Source organism: Aspergillus flavus, chromosome 5 (genome assembly GCF_009017415.1).
Source record: "Aspergillus flavus chromosome 5, complete sequence".
NCBI classification, from domain to species: Eukaryota; Fungi; Ascomycota; class Eurotiomycetes; order Eurotiales; family Aspergillaceae; genus Aspergillus; species Aspergillus flavus.
This window is the reverse complement of record NC_092408.1, coordinates 879,027-895,315: the sequence shown is the minus strand read 5'-3', so window position 1 is coordinate 895,315 and position 16,289 is coordinate 879,027. Positions and strand designations below refer to the sequence as shown.

At 48.4% G+C, this 16,289-nt stretch overlaps 8 protein-coding genes across 8 annotated transcripts; 2 read left to right on the top strand and 6 right to left on the bottom strand.

Annotated features, from left to right (window-relative positions):
• Positions 1 to 386: 386 nt before the first annotated feature.
• Positions 387 to 2,849, bottom strand: F9C07_2191202 (Intradiol ring-cleavage dioxygenase). Its single transcript, XM_041286712.2, has 2 exons — positions 1,557 to 2,849; positions 387 to 519 (listed from the first exon to the last, which is right to left on the bottom strand). Exons 1-2 carry the CDS (start codon positions 2,528 to 2,530, stop codon positions 456 to 458), a joined length of 1,038 nt encoding a protein of 345 aa, XP_041147296.2. The 5' UTR covers positions 2,531 to 2,849; the 3' UTR covers positions 387 to 455.
• Positions 2,850 to 3,361: 512 nt separating this feature from the next.
• Positions 3,362 to 3,586, top strand: F9C07_2073309 (uncharacterized protein; the record flags this gene model as incomplete). The annotated part of the gene is made up of 1 exon (XM_071508785.1): positions 3,362 to 3,586. The coding sequence occupies one exon, from the start codon at positions 3,362 to 3,364 to the stop codon at positions 3,584 to 3,586; it is 225 nt and encodes a 74-aa protein (XP_071364284.1).
• A 115-nt stretch (positions 3,587 to 3,701) lies between these two features.
• Positions 3,702 to 4,473, bottom strand: F9C07_1633723 (uncharacterized protein). Its single transcript, XM_071508266.1, has 2 exons — positions 3,943 to 4,473; positions 3,702 to 3,892 (listed from the first exon to the last, which is right to left on the bottom strand). Exons 1-2 carry the CDS (start codon positions 4,264 to 4,266, stop codon positions 3,818 to 3,820), a joined length of 399 nt encoding a protein of 132 aa, XP_071364283.1. The 5' UTR covers positions 4,267 to 4,473; the 3' UTR covers positions 3,702 to 3,817.
• Positions 4,474 to 4,748: 275 nt separating this feature from the next.
• Positions 4,749 to 5,935, bottom strand: F9C07_2233750 (putative carbonyl reductase; the record flags this gene model as incomplete). The annotated part of the gene is made up of 4 exons (XM_041293609.1): positions 4,749 to 5,388; positions 5,436 to 5,508; positions 5,565 to 5,797; positions 5,862 to 5,935. 4 exons carry the CDS (start codon positions 5,933 to 5,935, stop codon positions 4,749 to 4,751), a joined length of 1,020 nt encoding a protein of 339 aa, XP_041147295.1.
• Positions 5,936 to 6,902: 967 nt separating this feature from the next.
• F9C07_2162060 (uncharacterized protein) lies at positions 6,903 to 8,537 on the bottom strand. Its single transcript, XM_071509301.1, has 4 exons — positions 8,404 to 8,537; positions 7,883 to 8,347; positions 7,682 to 7,825; positions 6,903 to 7,620 (listed from the first exon to the last, which is right to left on the bottom strand). The coding sequence occupies exons 1-4, from the start codon at positions 8,524 to 8,526 to the stop codon at positions 6,997 to 6,999; spliced, it is 1,356 nt and encodes a 451-aa protein (XP_071364282.1). The 5' UTR covers positions 8,527 to 8,537; the 3' UTR covers positions 6,903 to 6,996.
• An 8-nt stretch (positions 8,538 to 8,545) lies between these two features.
• On the top strand, positions 8,546 to 10,155 carry F9C07_2284505 (putative short-chain dehydrogenase). Its single transcript, XM_041293601.2, has 3 exons — positions 8,546 to 9,486; positions 9,549 to 9,771; positions 9,837 to 10,155. The coding sequence occupies exons 1-3, from the start codon at positions 8,788 to 8,790 to the stop codon at positions 10,034 to 10,036; spliced, it is 1,122 nt and encodes a 373-aa protein (XP_041147294.2). The 5' UTR covers positions 8,546 to 8,787; the 3' UTR covers positions 10,037 to 10,155.
• A 2,540-nt stretch (positions 10,156 to 12,695) lies between these two features.
• On the bottom strand, positions 12,696 to 13,936 carry F9C07_2284504 (putative glycosyl transferase family 8 family). Its single transcript, XM_041286708.2, has one exon. It carries the CDS (start codon positions 13,871 to 13,873, stop codon positions 12,758 to 12,760), a length of 1,116 nt encoding a protein of 371 aa, XP_041147293.1. The 5' UTR covers positions 13,874 to 13,936; the 3' UTR covers positions 12,696 to 12,757.
• An 894-nt stretch (positions 13,937 to 14,830) lies between these two features.
• On the bottom strand, positions 14,831 to 15,425 carry F9C07_1633658 (uncharacterized protein). The gene has a single exon (XM_071508265.1). It carries the CDS (start codon positions 15,204 to 15,206, stop codon positions 14,871 to 14,873), a length of 336 nt encoding a protein of 111 aa, XP_071364281.1. The 5' UTR covers positions 15,207 to 15,425; the 3' UTR covers positions 14,831 to 14,870.
• Between the last annotated feature and the right edge of the window lie 864 nt (positions 15,426 to 16,289).

The following is a 16,289-nucleotide window of genomic DNA, read 5'->3' as shown; positions in this document are numbered from 1 at the left end:
CTGATGATACTATCAAGGTAGGTCTCCCTCAGCGTTTATAAACCGCACATGCAGCATGCTATCCTATCCTATCCCATCCCAATTTTTCTCATTCAATCCTTCAATTGTTCTTCCTCAATCGTCACCATGAAGTCCGCCTTCACCCTCGCAGGCCTGGCTGCCTCCCTGGCCCTCATCAGCCCAGCCACTGCCACCTGCGACCCCAGCACCCTCAACACAACAACCTACTACTACCCCATCACCGAAGCCAACACGACCGTCTTCGACGTCGCCCGCATCACAAAGCGCGGCGTCTGTGACATCGGCCGTCAAAACCTCATGGCGGACGTCACCATCCCCCCCAACGTGGGCGAGACCTTCATCATCCCCGCCGAAGTGTGCGACCCCGACAACACCTCCTGCCTGCTATCCGGCAACGCAACCAATACCTGTATCGTCGGCGGGCCACGCCTCTACTACACCGTCAACGGGGACACGTACGAAAAAATCGCGCAGCGACTCAATATCACCGTCGACGCACTGATGGGCAATACGGAGGAGGGGATGACGGCAACGGATGAGTTGCCTGTTGGATATTTCATCAAGGTGCCGCTTTGTGAGGATACCACGTGTGTGATAAAGCCGTATAGCTTTACCTGGGGCGTATATAAGGATTTGGCGGAGGAGTTTGGCACCACTGTCGGCCAGATTATGATGTTGAGCGCGACTTATAACTATAGTAGTTTGGCTTTTAGTGCTGGGGGGACGTTTCCCCCGATTAACATTTTGATGAACTGCACGCAGCCGGGGAAGAATGTTATTGTGTTGGACTGATTGAGGGTTGGGGTATGGAAGTTGTATTTAAGTTGGTTGATTCTTTGACTGTATTGGAGCCATTAAAGGGTGGAGTGGCTGTGACTACTATACTGGTAATAGGATGTGTACTCTTAAAAACAAGGCGAGGGTAATATATTGGATCATACTCACCAGAGGCAGTAGATACTGAACATATAGAGTAAATACAAGGGAGTCAATAAAGAGCCTGAGAGAGAACAATGGTTAGGCAGCTTACTTGCCTTCGCGGAGAGCAGGTGCATCAGCGTGTACCTCATGGAGCCCTATTATCGACCAGTCCTCTTCAGATGCGCGATTGCCGACTCAAATCGACACACTAGTAGATACATTTGGGACATCACGACCGGAACTGTACCATAGAACTCGTTGTCATTTTGTAGCTAGCTGTTTTCATACTATCCAGAATCCCCACCATACAACGCGTCAAACAGTTCCAAACTTTCAATCACACCACATGAACAAGTATCTCCCAGGAAAAGCCAGGTTAAGCAGTGGGAGTCTCTGTAGCAGCTGCCAACCCATTGGCAACCGCCAACCAACTCTTCGCCGCCGACTGCTCCGCCTCATCCGTCTCATTATCCCAAGCAATCGGCGGCGGCGCAGAGTAAACTGCCGGACCGGGCCCATTCTCCCCAGGCAGGTCACCCACATTCGTGCTCCCCGTGCAGTCCTCGTCCGCAGTCGTATAGTTCGCTCCAATTCTCCCCGTGCCACAGGAGTACTTTCCGCCATCCGCGCCATAGGTAAAGCTGTGCTCACCGACTCCGTCATCCCAGTTGGCCGACGCGTTCACCCCGATCCGCACCCACATGAACAACCCATCTTCAATGCTATCGCCGAGATACTCGTAGTGAAAGACCGGGTCCGAGGCCGAGTACGCCGTTTCCTGGTGGAAGGTGTCGTCGAGCTTATTGCCGGTGACCTGGTACGGGTTCTGGGTGTAGTGGTAAGTCTGCGAGACCTTGTCGATGAGGTCCTGGTCGAAGAAGAACTGGCCTGTGTGGGCGATCGAACCCCCTGTGATAGTCCCGTTCTTGAGCACGGTGACATCTGTGTGCGCGATGATGTGGATGTGGTTCGTGCGCCCTGTGTAGTGGCCTGGGAAGATGGTTTTGATCTGAGCCACACCATCCTCATCCGCGAGCTGGACGGCGCGCAGGAAGGTGTTGTTCACGTTGCTGTGGTCCGTGAAGTCGCCGTTGCTTTCGTTGATGACCCCGCTGTAGACGCCTGTGGCGTTGGCGTTCCACATGTCCCACCACATGCCAGGGATGGGCTTGCAGGTGATGAAGTCGATGAATTGGGCTTCGACAATGATCGGGATGCCTTCTTGGTCTTCGCGTGCGTCGTCGCGGATCAGCTCGCCCGGGACATAGTAGGGGCCCGTGTCGCCGTAGGGGGCGAGGAGGACGTGGTGTTCATGGGCGAAGGCGGAGGCTGGGTGGTCTGGGTCGATACCGTTGCCTGTATAGAGGTGGGGTGTGTTGAGGACCTCGACCATGGAGCGCTTCTGCAGGAGGGCGCGCTTATTTGTGCCGTCCGAGTTTAGGCTGCCCGCGCAGGACTCGAGGCTGCGGCGGCCAATTGTATAGAAGTCGCGCTTGAGGAGTTGCGTTTCGAGGTCATCATGTTCGAAGGTGCCGTGGGTAAGGGCGGGGGCAGCAAGGGCTAGCAGGGTGAGGGCTTGGATGCGCATCTTGGTTGAGCGGCTTGACTGCAGATGTGGAGAGTATACTGCAGATGGGATTGGGATTTTATACTTTGGTCCTGCCGTGTTCCCCAGTATGCACGCGGAAGGGATTCTCCATTCGCCAACTAGAGGGGGTGTTTGTAATGGACGTGATGTTGGCGCTGGTGGCGCAATCTATGAGCATACATGCTCGGCGTGAATATCTTTATGGGGTAGGCCCGAGGCGATCCAAGGCCTGTGGAGTTGATCGGCACCAGGGCCCATATCCTTTACCCCATTTCAATACTAGTTTGCGAGCTCCACTACAGTGTATATTGTGGATCAGTCTACTTATATCCTCTCAGTTATTGCCCCACATTCCACTTCACGTAAGATGGTTCGATTCTACTTGTCGACATGGGAAGAAGCAATCGTATTATGCAAACGGCCTTTACATCATGCCGTCCACGTCAACTTGTAGCGGATTCCATAGAAGTTGATTTTTCGTCATGGGTTTGGGACGTCACAAGAGCTAGAGGTTTGCTTTCATGGCAGGCAGCTCTTTGGATATAGCCATGAACAGCTCATAGACGACTGAAACATTGCCTATGGATTACCTGCCACATGATTAGGAACATCTTTACTTGGATGCGCTCCCTTCCCGTTCCGTTGCTATCCGTCGGAGCTAGGTACTAGGTCCAGGGCCGTAGATAACACTTAAAGCGAATAGTCTGGTTACTGAAATGTGATTTGATCTGTCCTGCTACATGCATTGGCCCAGCACGCTTGTATTCTCTGCATACTAGAGATCCCAGGCGATTGATATCAACCACTGTGAATATACTTTCCACAAAGGTCATGTCAGGAAAATACCTGACAACGTTTACCTCCGACGAGGTTGAGACTCACAACCGTGCGAAGTCGTGCTATGTGACTGTGGCGTCTGAGGTCTACGATGTCACTTCTTTTATATATCACCACCCCGGTGGCAGCGATTTGATCCTCAGGCACTTGTTTCGAGAGCATCCGCTTCAATGTCAACCACCCAGAAGCAAAGAATTTAAAAGGGAACTGGATGACTAAAAATGAACAAAATGGCAATTCTTGAATATCTGGAGCACCGGGAGGCTTGCTGGCATTGACCTCCGTCACAAACTTCCGCCAGAACCTAGGTCTGACGTGGGTCTTGAGCCACTTTAGATCCTCTGGGCTCTCCCTCATATGATCCATCTCAGAGAGTAGAAGATTCTTCTCACAATAGAGCCTTGACTTTACAAGCTTGCGTATCGGAGGCTTCTCACGTTTCGATCGCCGTCAATACGTGAAAGGAACGTCTTCTTTAAGCTTGGCCTGGATCTTTGGTCTTTTGCTAACTGTGGTAGTGATTTCCTGTGCAGCTGGTGTTAGGTGCACACTGAGATTATCGAGTTGAACAGAACCTTACAGAGATTGTCCTGTCCACTCATAGGACAGTACAGGCACACCGTCATCATTTTGAGATTCGGGCCATAATCAACTAGTAAGAAGCAAAGTCGGTTGTTCAAAGCAAATTTATTGTTGTATGAAGCCCAGTGGAATTTTGGAACCCTGAGGTCGCAGTTCCAGTGATGTTGACATATGCGGTTCAGTATAAAGTCCGTTCGCTCAAAGTTGCCATTATCTGGAACCAAGTGGGTCAACGTTTGGACCAAGATCCGAACTGGTGGCTCTGGCCTCATGGGATTTGGGACGGAGCCCTCAGTCTTGCTTGCTGTTGGTTCCATTGTCGTGATGATAGGGAAGAAGCGTTCTTCGCCGTCTAACTGGAGCAAGCTGGTATTGTGAGAGTGAAAATAGGTGGAGATTCAAAGGCGAGAAGGAGAGCTGGTGACGTGGCTTGCCTTTATCTGTCAAAGAAAGTTCTGTCCTGAGTTCTCAGGTGTGAACGGTAACGTCTATCATTGGTCACAAACACACACCCTCTCCCATTTTCTACCTTTGTTAGAAAGCACGTCTTCCCAACTGAGCCACTATCATCAGGCCCCATAGCCTTGCTGTGCAGTAAGTATACCTCAGATTTCCATATCTTGTTAACTTGTAGCCTTTATGGAAAAGAACTAATATCCGAATTAACCTAGCACTTCTACGTATTGGCATTTACTCCTAATACGTAGTATAACTTACCAGCCCATCATCAAGAAGTCTAATATTCGAAAGAATTCAAAATGTAACATATGGTCTCAATTTCCTATATCCTCAGGGTCCGTTACCAAGGCTCTAAGGGAGGAAGACCGTTATCAGCGAGATGTTTGTTCACCTCTTTCACTGTAGTTCCCCACAGTCCTTTCACTTGTTCGTCGTCATTGGCAACTGGGTTAGGCGCCTCAACTCTGCCGATGGGCACAAGAAACCTGCCCTTGTATCTTTCAGGATCTTGTCGTACCTCCACCGCCGTCGCCGCAAACAGAGGTGTTACGGCACCCTCATCCGCTGTGAGGAAGAGTAGACGCGCTACCATTCTGACAGGGGCGGTATTGCTTGACATAAGACCCTCAGTCGCAACCTCGCCTGGATGGACAGCAATGGATGTAATCGGGAGACCCTGCTTGTCTAGTCGGCGTTGTAACTCTTGTGCAAACAGGGCATTGGCAGCTTTGGACACTGCGTAGCGAATCATGTCGAAGCCGAAGATGAATTTCCCAAAGTAGCGCCATTGCCAGGGATATGCTGGCACGGGGTTTGTCAAACAGGTTGGAGAGCCGAACTGGAACTTGAAGTTACGCGGAAGCATGTCGCGGTGAGCCGTGGAGCTGAGGGTTATAATCCTGGCATCGGCATCCTCTGCACCTAGGGCATTCTTCAAAAGAGGCAAGATTTTGTTGACGAAAACAAACGGCCCGACGTAGCTGAAAGTGTCAGTGTGCGTATCGTTTGCTACAAGAGGTATACATACTTTATAGCCATATGGAATTCCCATCCAGGGCCAAGAGGCTCCGTCGATGAGGTTGCAGCTCCAGCATTATTGACTAGATAGGCAGATATGTCAGATACTGACGGTACTCAGATGCAGAACGTGACATACTCAGGATATCCACCTTGTTTTCCTTTCTTTTCAGCTCTTCAACAGCAGCAACCACACTCTGTAGGTCGGATAAATCCAGTAGTAACCACCTGATATTTTCTCTTTTGATGTCTGGATAATTGATTCGAAGGTACTCCAAAGTCTCGTGAGCCTTGGTCTCGGTTCGCGTGGTAAAGTAAACTGTCGCTTCACGCAGGCATAGGAGTCTGATCGTTGCTAGACCAATACCGCTGCTGTATGATTTACTTTGTTAGCACATACATGTAGAAAGCGTATGGTCCACTTCGACAGACTTACTTGCCCCCTGTCACGACAGCAACTTTCCCCCGTAGATTGGGAATGTCTTTCAGCGGATCCCACGATCGCGTCATTGAAGAATATTGCTGAACTCAAATTGGCAATGTTACTTTAGAGCCGAGATGGCGTTTCCCACCGGAAAAAGCTGCACGGATGCCACTTTGATGGTGGGTGTATCGATTGTGAAGGGAGTCCATAGTCTCGGCTAAGTGCAAAGGACTGGATTATAAGCATCAACGAAGGGCCCTGCTTTTTTTGTTTACTGAACCTCCTGGAGCGATCATCTGAACTAATGGCCTGGGAAGGGAAAAGAAACTACTTTGTCAGCTAGCGCGTCCGATCGTCTCCAAACTGATCTATCTTGAACTCCACCTTATTCTCTACGGGAGAGTCGAGAGTATCAGTCCTGAATAGGTAATATACTCATGAAATAGCGTGAGTTAAGATACCGGAGCCCCGGCAACCTGAAATCCGAAGGTCTTTAAGCTTGGCTAGTATTTCAACGACATGCCGTGGAACAAGACCATGTAACTGGCGTCTATGGGTCTTGGCCTCGTTTCCTGCAGGATCGAAAGTTTGATTCATCTAACTAGTCCTAACTAAGTAATCTACTCGTGAAATAGCGCAGGTTTATTAATTCTATGCTAGAGCAAGTGTAGCGAGCTTTGTAGAGAAATAACATATTCTTCACTACAATTACCGGTATAACAAGTATCTTATGGATACTTGGACGAGTAACACCCCACATAAACGGCCGGAATTGCAAGAACAAAGAACTTTACCAATTGCACTAGCACGAACCATACCTCCCCACCAAAGTCAAGTGGTTGCCTATACTGGAGGTAGATGTTTGACACGATATTAATCATCATAGGCGAGATTTGGCTGAATGGACTATACGCCCTCAATAGTATAACCTACATCTCGGTAGAAATATGTTAGCTACTAGACCTCTGTTATTGCCAATTGGTATGGAAAAATGAAATGCACCTGGAAATATTTAGGCTTGAGGGGGCATTTTACTATGTATTCAACAGTGCTAAGGGGCTTGGTATATCGCAAGCGCAGTGTTCTACTACATGTAGCCCGTGAACCGTTATTGTGTAGACTCTAAATTATGTAGATAATGTGTCTGCTATAGATCGATGTCATTGATTAATACACGTTGGTCTGTCAACATACTCAGAGATTGCAAAATAGTGATCAAGAAAGATGTATCAGACGACAAAGCGAGAGAGCGCCGGCCCGTACGCCCCAACATAAGCGAAATGCTGGCAGATATTTCTCGTGGCGCTTGTCTAAGTGTAGATAATGATTTGTTGTACTGCGCCTTCGACTCAGCGATTAATTTCACATGAGTTGTTTGAATAGACGGGAACACCACGTCAAGACTGTCGATCACTATCCTACTGGCAAGTGCCCGACAAAACCAATAATAGTTCCAGGCTTTCACAGGCCAGCCATGTACATAAGGGTGGAAAGAGCCTCCAACAGTAGCATCGAAGGTGAAAGCTGGAGAAAGGTTGTTGGCCCACGCAAGCAGGCTTTGATCAAGCTGAATAGCTGTAGCTATAAACTGAACATAGCCCTGTCCATCCCTATGCTTCATTCTTATGTAAAGTTCAATCAAGCTATTAAGTATATCAAATAGCTCTATTATAGGTAGAAGTGAAGTCCCCACAGCAAACGCCTTGCAGGATTGCATTAAACCGAGTATGAATGTTGGAACCGCCTGCTCACTAATTAAGTAGGCGAGCGCCTATGCAGGGAGAAAATGTCAGACATCACTGGGTCAGATAATCTGCGATATATGGACCTACTGCAGTATAGCCGATGTGTAACAGGCCCTCCATCTCGTTAACCATCCCGCCTAGAGGAAGCTTTAGCAAGTTTAGGAGCACTATCGTTCCTTTTATGTGTTTTACCCATAGGTGGGCGGTTGAAGGAGCGTCACAAGCTATCAGCTACGTTCATGTCAACATATAGCGATAGAACACTCTAAGCGATAAGACATGTAATACCTCGAATACAGACAGATTAAAGCTGGCAGCGATCAATGCCCCATTAACAGATTCTTTGGACTCCTCGATAGCCCTAGCGAGGAGGTTTAACGCGGACGAATATTGACGTCTAGCTAGAACCATCATGTGGGTGTCCTTATGTATGATGGCCAAGGCAGCTAGCCCAACAGACGTAAAGCTGAAAGTAGCTGGCAAAGAGTGCGGCATTGATGGATCATTGACACACATGCGAAAGCTCTCCGTGATGCTAAAATTATCGAAGAAATACTTGCCTGCAATATCCTCCACCGGCCATGACGGGTTCCGGGGCAGTGAAATTACATGTGAAGTACTGGTAGAGTTATGAAACTTTTGAGTTATAGCATCTGTTTGATCACGAAACAGAATATCCAACTGGTTCCTGTAACCTGAGCAGGGTAGACCGGCGCGTGCACACTGAGAACATCTCGGTTTAAGTTGGTTACACTGCATTTAGTTAGAGAAGGAAACTGAATCCAAATTTGTAAATAGGGAGGACCTGCTCTGATTCTCCTCCTTCTGCAGTTTTCACAACTCAAACTACCTCTGTTGCGGAGTTCCATGATAGAGGGTGCGACGAAGCAATCGTCGGAAAGACGCACCAGAAGGCCGACATAAGTGTTCATTGTGGGGCTGATTATAAATAACGTTGTGGATTCGTTCTGCTCCACTACTTTTAGATCCAAACCAAGGCACACTTGTCCCAATCAAGTAGGTCACTCGTGAAATAGCTCCGGTTTACTAATATTGAGGTCGGAGTGACTTTTGACGATATGGGCCGGACCCTGAGACAAACTAAGTAGCATCTGGCTTGACTGTTCGTCTATGGGTCCTGCTGTCCCGAAAATCAAAACTATTGTACCATTGTGTTGGCTGTATGAATCTCTATGGGACAGGGTGGGAAATCACATAAATTAAGGCTGCTTCCCACCCCCCCCCCCCCTCCTTTCTTTTTGTGTGTAGAGAAGAGCACTGTTTATTTACGCACGTATATTGGGACTATCCTTCTCGTACATTCCAATTTCTTCCAGACTTCAGAGTTTCCGCGCACTGTTCTTAACTTCACTTGTCCAATAGCCATGTCCTCTACTCTCAGCTTGCCACCAGGATTTGCGTTCACGCAGACCATTCACAATGCCCCATATCCTACCATCTCGCCATCCCGACCTGAGCTTTCTCAGGCGGGAAGGGCAGTGCTTATCACGGGTGGCCACACGGGTATCGGTTACGCTATCGCGCGAGCATTCGCCAAGGCTGGTGCAGAAAGGCTTATCATCGTTGGACGGCGCAACGATATGGTTTCATCTGCCGCAAAGCTCCTTGGATCTGAGTTTCCCTCAACCCAGGCTATAGGACGCAGATGCGACGTGGCCGACCTGGGATCTGTCAATACACTGTGGAAAGACTTGGCGAAAGAAGGAATCTTGGTAGATGTCGTGGTCCTTAACGCTGCCAAGCTCTCAGCGCAGCCGATTCTCGACCTGGGGAAGGAGGCTGTGTGGGAAGAGTACGTAATGAATGTGCGGGCGCACCTCGATTTTACGGAGCGGTTGTACAAGCAGCCAGGGGCTGAAGATCGCCAAAAGGTGAGCACAGAGCAGTACCTCCACGGAAACCGGATTTATAGGTGCTGACGGAAGGCTGATAGGCGCTTATCAACTTGACTTCCTTGGCGATACATGAGACTCAACTCACTGGCCAGTATCCCAGCTATGGCGCCACCAAGAGCGCCGGGACAATGCTGCTACAACAGATCGCCAAGGATGTGTCTGCGGATAAGCTGCAGATAGTCAGTTACCATCCTGGGGGTGTTTTCACAGAACTGGCAGAACAGGCGGGTTTCAAAAGGGATGACCCGCGATGGGACGATGGTAAGTTACATGCACTACCTTGCATTCGAGCAGGATGGACATGGAGATTTCTGATATCAACGCAGAGGATTTACCTGGCCAGTTTGCTGTGTGGGCTGCATCGCCGGAGGCAAAGTTCCTACATGGGAGGTTCGTATGGGCTAAGTGGGATGTGACTGAACTACGCGAGGGCCCGCTAAGGATGCGAATTGACAAAGATAACTCTTTCCTTAAGGTGGGTGTTATGGGGATCGAAGAGTGGGAGTCGACGCGGAGGGCTCTCTAAGGCAAAGCCGTTTAAACATAAATGTGCTATACTAAAGAATGATGGGCTTATAGTGTTGAAAATTGCCAGTTTAATATTGACTATAAGGCATAATGTAGCATCAAACTAGCACAGCAGGGATCTGTTTAACTGGGGAACTAAACCCTTGGTTTTCCTGGCCAATGTAGTTACCAATAAGGATGATATGGTCCTAGCCCTGATCAAAAGAACAGATACTTCAAGGCGAAATTGATATATACCCTCCCAACCCGGTTAATTTTCCGGGTTCACATATGTTGGAAGGGGGAAAATTGGTTGAATTACTGTTAGATTGCTTGAGTTGCTTGAATCTACCAACATGACTGTGGGATGAAGATATCGCTGAGGAAGAACAACAGCGCTAGGCCTAACTAGGCAGCGTCAACAACATATATCTTTCTAGAGACACTTTCAGGTTAGAAAGCACCAATCTGAGCGCGCTAGTGTACAGTGGGTCAACCGCTGTTTTGGTGTTTTGATCGTCATTGCCAGACGTTCCACCAATACAATATATGCTCTTGGCCCAGGCCGCAACGTGTGCATCGGCCACAGCAGTCAATCCGAGGAGCGCTATGACAGATTTCATGGCCGGCACTTTGAGTAGAAAGCAATGACGCCTGATCGGCTCTGTAGAAGTAAGTCGGAAGAGATAAATAAATGGCCCACGGACAGTGTAGAACAGATACAGTTAATTGCGGATGGGACGATTGAGCAAACTAGAGCAAAGGAGCGGTACGGCCTTCTATGCCATCCGTCCCAGGTCTCAAGTTCTCAACTGAGACATCTCGGACCGCTTGGTGTTGTTTCTTGCCCGGGCATCAAGACATCTAAGGGCTTAGAGGCTGAAATGGATTCGTGTGGCTGCCGATGAGCGGTAGATTTCTATTCCTGGTGTTTCTATCCCCGTTTGATGCTTTCACCTAAAACGGAAACTGGTGTTGTAAGATTACGAACTCCATCTTCTCGATCCTGCGAAATACTGAACATTCCTTTTCCCAGTCGCTCCTTTTCTCTGCTCTACTGCTCTACTGCTTTTTTTGCTTTTCCTTTTGTTTCTTTTAATCTTTTTCTCATTTTAGCAGTCGGCTGCTCTTAGAGTAGTCAAGCGGCAAGCCCTCAGGTTCGAATGGATCACTGTGCGGTTCTTATAGAATGGTACCTCCCACGGCCTCAAAATCTCAATGATCAAGTCCTTACAGGAGGCTAGATTCAGACATGAAACATGGTATGGCAATGTATTCATATCTTTATATACTGCTCTGATGGCACAATGAACCATAAGCTCCTCTCTCTAGTTCTTTGAAGTCACTGCCCCACTCAACGATGAAATGGATCGTTGGTGTCAATAGCCGTTAGCCGATTGAGTGGGCCACATTCAAGATGCCAAAGCTTAAAGCCACAATAACAAAAAAACGACACGGGGAGGAGGGCAAGGATAGTGTCCGCGCGGCTCTTATGGAAGTAGTCTCGATCGTGAGTGAATTGGGGTGTTCTTGCGGATAAGGTCAGCCTGCCGTGTACTGGCCCGAAAGGCAGATACAAGACGGCATGGCAGAAATGGGAAATTGCATCCGCTGGACTACGGGGCAATAATGAACTATCATTGTATTCTAGAAACAGCGATATTTGCCAGCATTCTGTTCGGTGTTATAGGCAGCTAAAATAAAATACTGTAGACACCGATCGTGAACATAAGATGTCACCTTGGACCCAGCCCATATGTTACTGTCCCCTAACTACATCATATGATCAGAATTAGGGTCTCAATCTTTGCTGGACTCTTTTTGAATTCCCCATCCAACGTGGCGCTGGCTGATCGACACTAACTGTTTTACTTAATGCAGGGTTTATCCTAGCATGTACCCACTTAGACAAAGGCGAACGATGGCGGAGGGTCTTAGCCCTATACTAGCCTATGTCCACACACCAACTAGAGTATGTCCTCCGCCAATTTAAATCCTTGTTGGGGTGAAGATTGGGATCAACATATAGAGTACTGTTATAGCATGGTAGGGTTACATTGCGCCAACTAAACGTAATGGGTGTCTTACTACGTGCTTAGCTTCCTGTACAATAACTGCGGCAACGACGGATCAGATTAGACCTGCATTAGACCGACTTGGACGGGGGTCTAATTGACCACGAAACTGAAACTCAGATACCCTGGCTTCATAAGTATGTCTCCTACCACTATAGGATTAGCGTTATCAAAAATGAAATAGGCAGCCGAGATACCACAATATCACGGTTGTCCCCCTCCATCTCCGTAGTATACAGTCAACACTGCTACGGGAATAGTGACGTCTTGCCGAGAACTCGACCCATTCTTACTAAGATTGTCAGTCCCAATGGGTCTTTCCTTTCTGCTGCCACTGAGCTCACCCTCCCTCGGGTGACTGGGCTAAGTGGACCGCTGTAGAAATTAGTTCAGAGACGGGCCGTGGGGGCCGGCGCCAACTAGCACGATGCACCCTTGCAAATGAGTAAATAATAAGAGACTCAATATATACCCCTGCGGCTTGTGTCGTGTGTTCAGCTACGCGAGGGATTTCTGTTCCGGATTCACCTTGGTCAGGTTGGAGACTTCGGAGTCAACCGCCCAGTACATATGTTTTGATCTATAGGAATCTTTTTAACAGTACCAAGACAAACAATTTCTATATAACATAATAAATCCAATGCTTCTAGAAGTACATCAAATCATTATATTGCCCAGTGTTGGAAAAAGCCTTCCATCTCTTGCACTACATTGAGAATATACTCAGCGGCATCTTTGTCAGCGATTGGGCGCCACCATTTTTGATGAAGGGATTTGAAGTTATCCAGATCAGCCTTACTAACAGCTATCGGCTTATGATTCCAACCGGGTCCCAACTCCCGCCAGGGCATCCGGCCATCTGTTTTATGAGCAAAGTTCAAAAGATTCTGTTCAGGGTACGATGCATCGAATCGGTCCGGTGTATCGAGAAGGGAAACATAGTAGTCAAAGAGTAGCTTAGACGGCGAACAGACGAAAAAGCCTGCGTTCATGTAATTGTTTGCGACATAGAACTCTTTCCCGGGGACTGGAGGTAGTGCCATCTCTACCCACCGATCGTGGATACCGGAGAGGAGATATGTTTCAGGCAGAGAAACGGTGCTGTTCATACTACCATCCACGCCTTCTCGAGGGGGTACGGTTTGCTGGATATCGGTGGTGGGATCGTTGAAGATATCGTCCAGAGGGTGAAGGATAATACTATCGGCATCCATAAACGCGATCTTCTCGAATTCAGTAAGCCTCCATAAGTTCAACTTGGCAAGAACATCGACCCAGCGACTCCATTTCGGGTGGATCCATTCTCTTTCAAGGGTCTCGGCTGGGATGACCGTCGCACCCTCCATTGCAAGTATGTCCCGTTGCCCCTGCGGTATATCCTTCGTAACTAGAACAAGGAAAGGAATATTACCAGAGCGCGACTTTGTTTGGGGGCTGTAAAGAAGTTGGTAAGTGAGCAGTCGTGTTGCGGTAAAATAGGCATCCTTGACTTCCGTCTCGGTGTCTCCTTCTCCAGTTATGATTGTTGCAAAGGCGTATTTCGACTTTGGGGAGGGCTTTGTCGACTCTGTGACGATTGGCGAGGTAGTGCCAGCCGGAGTGACGCTGAAAGGACTTTGTGGACTGTTCTGGTTTATAGACGGCGTATTGACACGAACACTAATCGGCTGAGACACTAATGCTATCCCCTGAATCAAGGCAAAGGCTAATGCCGTACCAGCAACGAGCACTACACATTTTCCCACTCGCGATAAAGACCTCCAACGCGAAGGCCTTGACATTTTGACGGGCGATGGGCCCTCCGAATCATAAGAGAAATGAAGGAAGGGACATGAAGAAGTCACACATTCTCTGGTTAGTCGTCATGAAAAATGCGCCCCTGCGATATTTGTACCCCATGGCCGGATCGTGGGACCTTTAGCCGGGCTACTATAGATTGACTAGCTTAGCCTACTATCGGTTAGCCTTACGAGTCGGTGTTGGTGCTGGGGAGGCCTGTGGGCCCTGGGATCAACCCAGTGGCTCCTCGACCGACTTGTGAAACGCCTGCCCAAGCCAGGTTCTGATCCCTGTTGAATACGACCCTGTCGAGAAGCGAGACAGCCCTAAAGCTGGAAATGGCATAGACTGCTCTATCCGCATTGTAAGCCCTGACGCGCTGGTGCCGAGCGGCTAATGTAGCGACTGATTCATTTAGAAAATGAAAACCCTATGCCCTTCCCTGGTCCTCAACCCAGGTAAGTCATAGCGCTAGATCCGAGTCTCACCTAACAAGCCCCACTTTCATATCATTCCGCTCCTTCCTCACAAACGGCGTGCATGGGCACTAGGACCTCGGCTGCCCCTTGCCCTATGTTCGCGGGTTGAGGTGGCACCTCCGCATACAACACACTTAATGACCTACTAACGCTTCCGCCCGGTATGATTTCTACATAAAATGTCTGAAGGCTATGCTCTTTGGCGGGAAAGGTGCCGCGTGGAGTATGAAACGGACTGTGGCAAAACCGGCAATGATCTCTTGACAGTTGCCCTACGAGCCATACTTCCCGGGAGGGGAGATTACAAGCATCTGCTAGAAGTTTCACGCTGGAAAGGTCCTAGAGCAGTGTGCGAACGGCTCCTGGAACCTCTTCCACGCGAACTTCTGATCAACAGCGCACAACGAGACAGATGGATATGTCGGCTGTGGATTGTCTGATTATGCCCTCGGTGGATTGGTTGAGTACTCTAACGGTGATGAGATCTGGAACAGGTATGTTGATTATACACAACCTTACTCTATTTTGCATTCGTTTTGGCCGCCAAGAGGCGTTCAGCTTCATCAACCCCTACATCTTCGGCCACTCTATCATTTTTCTCACCTGTTTCAACTACCTTGAGTGTGTCAACTACATATACCGTATATCCTACGCCATCCCACTCATCGAATTCATATCCACCATCATCCAGCGCCAATACAGGGGCTATTGCAGGCAGCGTTCTTGATGGTGTGGCCAGAGCAGCTTTGCCCGCTGCCTTTGGCTTGGTTTCTCGCGCGTCGCAGCAAGGCCGAGAAATAAATATCGACAACAAGCGTCCAAGGCGCTTGGGGTATGCGGACAGGCGGACATGCATCCCAGTTCCAGCACTACACGATTTGGGGAAAAAAAGGAGAAAAAGAAATGAAAGAAAAATGGAAATAAAAATGAAAGCCTACCACAATCGGCAGTAGGTCCAGACGGTTCTTATTCTAGATGGCGGCACTGGTCAGCCACTGTCTATCCTGATCCGCTTGAGTATATATGCATAGTTTCGAACTCAACTAAATACCCTTGTTACCAGCAACACATTTTCAAACTTACACCACACTGATCGAACTTTTTACGTCGCCACTAACCATCACATCTCATCGTGTGTTATCCAGAACCGAAATGCATTCTCGAACAAGGCTACGTATAGATCAGAGATTTCAACAACATCCTTGTGGGTAGCGGTGTGCACCCCATTTGATCAATTCCCAATTCAAGGTCAGAGGCTCCCAGAACCTCGACTTTTAAATCTATCGTGCTGCAGCTATATTAACTGAACCCCTTTGAACAACTCACTCTTTATACCCCATTTTATATATAATATAATAGATATCATGGTGTCGGTCGAGGCAACGATCGCGATCGTGACGCTATTGGTAACATGCCCGCCTTCCATCCTTGTGGTCTGGAAATGCTTCAGCGGTCGGCGATCAGAGTCTAGGAATTCCGGTGAGTATCAGTGACGGCTATTTTGGGGAATCTGTTTCTGACTGCTACTCTTCGAAAGACATTGAAATCGGGACACTGCCTCCGTTCCCGCCTGACCACAATGCGTTACTACTGCGCCTCTTCATCCTGCAACTTTTGGCCTTACAAACCCAACAAAGGCATCGATAGAACTACAAGAACGCCTACCCCATACACTTCCCATGGTTCGTTCTCCATCCTTTGATACTATACTATACCTACCCGGATATACACGGGGGATTGGGTACAAGTATCTTGGAATTTGAATTGTGATCAGCGTACATCACGGATATATTGATTTTCTACATCGGGGATTTCTCATTTCCGGGATTTCTTGTTCGAAAAGAAATGCAAAAAAGAGGGTTATAGTCTTGCATTACAAGGGAATAGGTTTATAGATCAGCTTTCACAATTTCGGGCTTTGTATTTAGTAGTATTGGGA

What these genes read in the sequence shown, in the direction of transcription:
- F9C07_2284504 (XM_041286708.2), bottom strand. Translation starts at nt 13,873, where the DNA reads ATGTCAAGGCCTTCGCGTTGGAGGTCTTTATCGCGAGTGGGAAAATGT.
- F9C07_2191202 (XM_041286712.2), bottom strand. Translation starts at nt 2,530, where the DNA reads ATGCGCATCCAAGCCCTCACCCTGCTAGCCCTTGCTGCCCCCGCCCTT. An exon ending in TATGGCGCGGATGGCGGAAA is followed by an intron (nt 520 to 1,556) that starts GTACTCCTGTGG and finishes ATTGCCCATCAG; the next exon opens with TGCGTCGACGGTGATATTGA.
- F9C07_1633658 (XM_071508265.1), bottom strand. Translation starts at nt 15,206, where the DNA reads ATGCATGTCCGCCTGTCCGCATACCCCAAGCGCCTTGGACGCTTGTTG.
- F9C07_1633723 (XM_071508266.1), bottom strand. Translation starts at nt 4,266, where the DNA reads ATGGAACCAACAGCAAGCAAGACTGAGGGCTCCGTCCCAAATCCCATG. An exon ending in GACAGGACAATCTCTGTAAG is followed by an intron (nt 3,893 to 3,942) that starts GTTCTGTTCAAC and finishes CCAGCTGCACAG; the next exon opens with GAAATCACTACCACAGTTAG.
- F9C07_2284505 (XM_041293601.2), top strand. Translation starts at nt 8,788, where the DNA reads ATGGGACAGGGTGGGAAATCACATAAATTAAGGCTGCTTCCCACCCCC. An exon ending in GGGCTGAAGATCGCCAAAAG is followed by an intron (nt 9,487 to 9,548) that starts GTGAGCACAGAG and finishes GAAGGCTGATAG; the next exon opens with GCGCTTATCAACTTGACTTC. An exon ending in TGACCCGCGATGGGACGATG is followed by an intron (nt 9,772 to 9,836) that starts GTAAGTTACATG and finishes ATATCAACGCAG; the next exon opens with AGGATTTACCTGGCCAGTTT.
- F9C07_2162060 (XM_071509301.1), bottom strand. Translation starts at nt 8,526, where the DNA reads ATGAACACTTATGTCGGCCTTCTGGTGCGTCTTTCCGACGATTGCTTC. An exon ending in GCAGAAGGAGGAGAATCAGA is followed by an intron (nt 8,348 to 8,403) that starts GCAGGTCCTCCC and finishes AACTAAATGCAG; the next exon opens with TGTAACCAACTTAAACCGAG. An exon ending in TTAATCTGTCTGTATTCGAG is followed by an intron (nt 7,826 to 7,882) that starts GTATTACATGTC and finishes ACATGAACGTAG; the next exon opens with CTGATAGCTTGTGACGCTCC.